General features: G+C 36.2%; 1 protein-coding gene across 2 annotated transcripts in view; it reads left to right on the plus strand.

The window, feature by feature from the left end:
• LOC107572316 (homeodomain-interacting protein kinase 3-like) overlaps window positions 1–6988 on the plus strand; it is a 79595-nt gene that overhangs the window by 1460 nt on the left and 71147 nt on the right. For both annotated transcript variants that reach the window (XM_016258741.1, XM_016258751.1), the window contains exon 2: window positions 2561–3764. In XM_016258741.1, the coding sequence (XP_016114227.1) occupies window positions 2563–3764 (1202 nt within the window). In that variant the 5' untranslated portion in view covers window positions 2561–2562. The remainder of the gene's footprint in view (window positions 1–2560; window positions 3765–6988) is intronic.

Consider the following 6988-nt stretch of genomic DNA (forward strand, 5'->3'; position numbering starts at 1 on the left):
TCAGCTGGTATTACAACAATTTTTTGTAATATGCTAAATAGTAAGGCAAAGAAAGTGTTGAAATTGTATAAAACATGTATTACAACATAATGTAACGGAGGAACATAAGTTCCTCATTGTTATTATTATTGCATTATATGATTGCAAAATATTAAATTTTTGTATTCAAATACCCGTTATTTTTAAGATGTATTAAATTCTACTTGTTTAATTTGTTGTTTGATATTATTTTGTGGAATTAATTAATATTGCAATTATTTCATTATCAGTTTTAAATCAAATTCAATTTAATTACTAGTTAAAAGTTACATTGCATTTAGATATATGAAAATATTTTATAATGTTATCAAGAAAATATATACGTGTGTTTTATTTTAGAATATTTTATAGTGAAATAGTTTATTTAAATAATTAGGTTATTTTTACTAGGTGTGTTAATTCTGGAAAACCCTGTTTTCAGATATAGTGTTATTCCTCATTTTATTGGTTATAATTTTTTTTGTGCATTTTATATGTAAAATGTATGTGTGACTTGAAAAAGAATCATAGAAGAATTGTGGAGTTTCATTCAACCCCGTTTCAATATGCCAAAGAATACTTTTTTAAAATTTTTATTAAAACATGTATTACAACATAATGAAACAGGAGTATTGTAAGTTCCTCATTGATATTATCACTTTCCATCACTGGGAAAATTTGTGCCTGTCAATTCAGTAAAGTTTACTTCCCAATCATTTCCTGCCGTTAAACTTTTATAGCCCAAGCAGTTGCAGTATCAACAGGTGTTTTCCCTGTGCCATCTCTCGCCTAACCCCATTAGGTCTTGACATAGGAAAAGGTCGGTCACCACCTGCTTATAGCAGAAGGAAGTGGCATTTGAAAACAGTAGAGAGACCTGTAACCCAAAACCTTTGCTGGTGCCTCCTTGCTACTGGGGGATTACGCTACTATGGGACAGACTTCATATAAACACTCCTCCAGATGGGACTGTCCTTTTAAAGCTGTTGAGTCAGTCTCTGGTTGCAAACCTAGATGTTGTTTACACAGTCAGGAATATAGACGTAGTTGAAATGCATGATTTAAACCTGGAGTTTGATATGGTAGTGTGAATAAATGCGGCCTTTTATAACGTTATAACTCTGGAAGTGAAATCCATCAGATGTGCATTCCCCATAAAACAACGTGACATGTTTGCACCCCTTTTATGTTTTATAACCTCAATATTTGCCGTTTATGAAATCCAACCTAGTGTGCCAGAGTGTTAGCAGGCTTATAAGTGTGTGAGAGAGTTAGTATGTGGGTGTGTAAGAGCCACACCTGTCCTCGTGTCTGAACTTGTGCCATATGTTGTGCCAGCATAAGTAGTCTGTCTCCCACGAAACTAAGACAGCTAATCCCCATTGGTCACTTGTCTGTCTGAATCTGCTAATATGATATCACTGGTTTTATTGCACACTAGAGCTGAACGATTAATCAAAACTAAAATCAGAATCGCTATTTGGCTTATTTATCAAAGTGCAACGGTTGAGATTTTTTTAGACAAACATATGTGCGTGTATTAGGGTGAAACGTGATACTGTGTTAATTTATACGCCTAACAGTGTTTAGTGTCTCAGTTCAGAATTACTACTTTACACAAGCTGTGTTTCTGCAATCACTGCAGTTGCTTTGCTTATAACGTGCATTTGAAACGCAGCACTCGCCATACATTTCACCAGTTTTTTTTTAATGATAAGTTTCGAAATGAAAAAAACAAGAACCTTTTTGATAAAGTAAAAATTTAATTGTTCAGTGTTTAAAAATGAAGAAATTAAGGCATGAATATTAGTATTGCAATTTGACAGTTTTACAGTAAAATATATTATTATAATTTCACTTAAATACTTTTGTTTTGCAGTAATGTAGTAAAATGTAGTATTTTTTGCATATTTTAATCATTAAATGAAAAGAATATTCATGCCTTAACTTAATTTAAAAACGAAGAAATTAAGGCATGGATATTATTGCAATTTGACAGTTTTACAGTAAAATAAATTATTATAAATGTACTTATACTTTTTTATTTTTTGCAGTAATGTAGTAAAATTAAAATTTTTTGCATATTTGAATCATTTATAGTTTTTATTATATAATAATAATAATAATAATTATTATTATTATTATAATTTTTGTTATTTATAGTTGTATAATACAACTATAAATGACATAATCACACAATTTTTGGCCAAATTGTGAAGCCCTACAAAAAATCTGATTTTATAAATCACAGTTGAAATTGCAGTTTTTTTAAATTATTTTTTTTGGTTCCAAATCGTGCATCCCCATGGCACACTTACAATGCTTTGGGAGCTTTATAAATTTTCCCTTCAGGCTTTTCCCTTCTTTGTTATTTGGCCTCTGTTTTTCATGTAATTCTTTCAACAATCCATCTTGCTTATTTTAAGTCTCTTATAATAGCATAAGGTTTTGTTTTGATGATTGTGACTGTATAAAAATGTAAACAGCATCTGTGAAATGACTAACACAGGCTAATGCTTTTCTTCCCCTCTGTTCTTTATAGGTATGGCCTCACAGGTTACGGTCTGCCCACCACATGTTTATCAAACCCAGACAAGTGCCTTTTGCAGAGCGAAGAAAATCAATCCCAGCAGCTGTGTTTACCATGAGAAGATCCCTCGCACTTACGTGGTCGGTGTGAATCTAGGCATTGCGCACCCTACGGATATTATACCTTTATCGAGAATCGAAGCTTTGACTAGCGAGAAACCCTGCGTCGCATGGGACATCTCGAAACAGACTGATACAGCTCCACAGGAGCTCCTCGGAAGTGCTTCCTCGCCATACAAACGTGTGGCATCGGAGGACGACCTTCAGTATTTCTCCAGAGCGGCCGCGGCAGTTGAAAAAGAAAGTGGAGACGGTGGCCAAAACAGCCAAAGTAGTAGAAGCAGTGGCGGTGCTCCAGAAGGGGCGGAGCGGATCGAGAGAAACGGTGGTTTGAATTCGTTCGACGGAACCCAAAGATGTGGGTTTAAATGCAAAGGGGAGGAGCTTGAGAACGGCAAGAGCATCATGCAGATAGTAGAGGAGCATTCGACTCTACCTGCCATGTTGCAAACAAACGTTGGGAGCACGACTGCAGTAGGCGTGGCCCCGCCCGTGCAGAACGCAACTGGGACGGGAGCCGTGAGCGGGACAGGTGATGGCGAGTATCAGTTGGTCCAACACGAAGTGCTGTGCTCCATGAAGCACACCTACGAAGTGTTGGAGTTCTTGGGACGTGGTACGTTCGGTCAGGTGGTCAAATGTTGGAAGCGAGGCACCAATGAGATCGTGGCGGTGAAGATACTGAAGAACCACCCGTCGTACGCCCGCCAGGGCCAGATCGAGGTGAGCATCCTGGCCCGACTGAGCGGGGAGAATGCCGAGGATCACAACCTGGTGAGGGCTTTCGAATGTTTCCAGCACAGACACCACACATGTCTGGTGTTTGAGATGTTGGAGCAGAACTTGTACGACTTCCTCAAGCAGAACAAGTTCAGTCCGTTGCCGCTGAAGGTGATTAGGCCCGTTCTGCAACAGGTGACCATGGCGCTGAAGAAGCTCAAGAGCTTGGGCCTGATCCATGCCGATCTTAAACCGGAGAACATTATGCTGGTAGATCCTGTGAGGCAGCCCTTCCGTGTGAAAGTGATTGACTTTGGCTCTGCCAGCCACGTCTCCAAAGCTGTGTGTTCGACGTACCTGCAGTCTCGCTACTACAGGTAAGTTGTGCTTTTTTGTTTCCTCTAATAGGCTGACTACCAGTTGTTATGTCTGTGTTTAAGCATAAATAGACTTTTGGAATTTGTGGCAAGTATAAAGATATAATTTGTGGTGTTCGTTTGGAGGAAGTCAAACTGAGGAAGGTTTACTTAAGCCACACTTCCTGTCAGGACAATTATGTAATTCTGTCTATAGCTTTTGTCAAAGTTTGATGGTAAGCTCTCTTTGTAACCGCCATGGAGCTACACCCATACTAACTTTATATAACTCCAAAAAAATAAATAAACATGACGCACTAAGTTTTCGACTAGTTTGGTCCCATCTCGTTTGCTTTTTTTCTAATGGGGTCAGTTCAGTCCGTGATGGCTGTACTTTGTTGTCTCTATGTGGTTGGCAGTTCTTTAGGAAGAATGTGGTTTGCTGAAGTGATTCATGGGATGTGGAAGAACATGGAAACGGTCTTAAATTAGAATATTCCAGATGTTTGTGTTTTAAGTTAGTATTTTTTAACCTCAATTTCCTTTCATGCTTTCGGTCTATACTGTAGTAAATGGATAATTCAGCCAACCTCATGTTGTTCTAAAGATGTGTGACTTATTTGCTTTTTCAGAACACACAGTGCACAATACATTATGCATTATTATGCTTTCAAAAAGTTTGGAGTCTTTTTTTTTTTTTTCAGCAAGGATGCATTAAATCAGGGCTGCCCAAACTCGGTCCTGGGGGGCCGTTGTCCTGCAGAGTTTAGCTCCAGCTTGCCTCAACACACCTGCCTTCAAGTTTTTAGAATGCCTAGTAAGTGCTTGATTAGCTGGTTCGGGTGTGTTTAATTGGGGTTGGAGCTAAAATCTTCAGGACACCGACCCTCCAGGACCGAGTTTGTACACCCCTGCGTTAAATGGCACTAAAGACATTTATAATGCTATACAGAATTTCTATTTGAAATTAATGCTGTTCTTTTGAGCTTTCTTTTCGTCAAAGAATCTGAAGAAAATGTATCACAGTTGACATAAAAATAAGCAGCAACATTAGAAAAATATTTCTTTAGCAGCAAATCAGCATAATTAGATTGATTTTTGAAGGATGATATTACACTGAAGATTTGAATTATGATGCTGAAAATTCAGCTTTGCATCATAGAAAATTATTTTAAATTGTAATATTTATATAATATTTCACAAATGACTGTTTTTTTTTATAACTGTATTTTTCATTAATTTAAAAAAAATAAATAGACATCTTTTTAAATAATCTAAAAATCATACAGACCACAAACCTTTGAATGGTAGTATATGTACTTTGAAGATTTTTTGTCTGTTAGTGGGGTCCAAGACAACATTAAACTCAATAACTTTCACTGTGTGGACAAAAACACTTCAAAACATCTTAAATAAGAAAATGGTTCAGGTTTGGAACAGTGTGTGTGGTTGAGTAAATTTTATTTTTGGGTGAACTGTTCCTTTAAGACATGTTTGCCTCTTGAAAGGCATACGAATAGGTATCGAACATAATGTGAAATTGCAGTGTGGAGTACAGTCTGTCTCTGTAAACGTGCTCTGTTTGTGGGGAAGCTATCAGCGAACAAGATGGAGGAACTAGCGCTAGTTTAAATAGGCCATTTGAACTCTTTGTACTTTGCCACAGCCACAGTTTGATGCCTGCAACTGTATGAACTCACGGCCCAAGCAGGTGGCACATGTGAATGTTTCGCTTTGCATGGGAATGAGATGCATTGAGGAACATGTCTGTTGGTAGTCCTGTCTTTGCACTCAAACAAAGTGTGATAACACAGATGTTTTTATAGAAGCTTATGAATAATCATTCACTCTCGCTGGTTTTTCCCTTTTTCTGGGAATTTGTTTATGAGTCTTTACATAGTGTTCATGTTAAATCATTACAAAAGTACATTTTAACAAACAACGTACTTAATGTGCATTTATTTTGAGGGGTTTGTAATTGCAAATTTTTTGCTATTGTAAGAAATTAGTTACAAGTAATGTTTTTTAACATCATTGTAATATAAAGTGTTAACTTCATTTATTAGCATCTTCCCCTTCTATTTGTTTATAAAGTGCACATTTTGTTCTATAAACAAACATAAGTGCTTATGGTTAACTCAATTAGTGTTCAAGTATTTTGTTAAACCTAATATGTTTTGTTATTTATCAAATTTGAAAGTTTTATGTCTTTGCATGTCAGATATTGCTGTTTTTTTCATAAGCCCCATGTTGTGGCCTCAGTGGGGGAAAAGGGCAGCGTGTGCTTCTATTTTCCATTTGTCCCCTGTTTCTGTCGGCATTATCGATGTCGTAAGAATCCATAGCTTGTTCCCAGCACAGATCTGGCTCGCCTAAATTTAGGGCGGATCTCGTTGTGTTCATAGACGCTGTGGTATGTGAGGTTGTCATGACAAGCATTTATTTTTCGTACTTCGAGCAGGCTGTGTTGAGCACGTACCCATGTGTCAGGAAGTGAAATTTTGCAGGTGTTGTCAAATAGCAGAGCTGTTTGTGAACTGGTGTCTGTATGTTTGTCAAACATTTTCTCATTTTTATAAATAGAAGTGTGCTATTCTGAGTGAAACCTTATAATAATTTATCTTTTGTACAGCGATGTAGGCCTAGTACTTACGTTTTCAGTTCAGTAGCACAGAAGGATATTTTTGCATTGTCATTTAACTGTTTAAACTGTTTTGGTTTATAATTTAAGCTTAATTTTCTCCCCAGTCAAGTGATATTGTGTAGAAGTTAATGAACAAATGTCAGTGTATTTTAGACATTAGTTTAGACAAATTTGTCACTAGGGATGGGTATCGTTAAGGTTTTAACGGTATTACTACTCTTACCGATACTGCTTATCGATTCGGTACTTTAACGGTATTCTTATCGGTACTTTTTGTTTTATATATATATATGTATGTATGTGACAAATTAAGAGCTGAATTAACGTTGCTTTATATTCTGAAATGTAAAATAAATATTTAATGAAATTAATATAAAACATAAATTTGTAAATGAACCAGTGTGCAGGCATTTTTTGTGTTTTATACATAAGATAAGATACAGTAAGAACAAAGAAACAAAGTAAAACAAACAGACAAATACAATAAAACAAATATACAAATGAAATGAAATAAAACAGTGCTGTCATTTTTCCATGAAGTTCTACTAACATTACTGTTCAGGTAAGTAATAGCCTACAAAAGAAATCTAAAAGTAATCAA

The sequence above is a fragment of the Sinocyclocheilus grahami genome, unplaced genomic scaffold (genome assembly GCF_001515645.1).
Source record: "Sinocyclocheilus grahami isolate Dianchi unplaced genomic scaffold, SAMN03320097.WGS_v1.1 scaffold30.1, whole genome shotgun sequence".
NCBI lineage: Eukaryota > Metazoa > Chordata > Actinopteri > Cypriniformes > Cyprinidae > Sinocyclocheilus > Sinocyclocheilus grahami.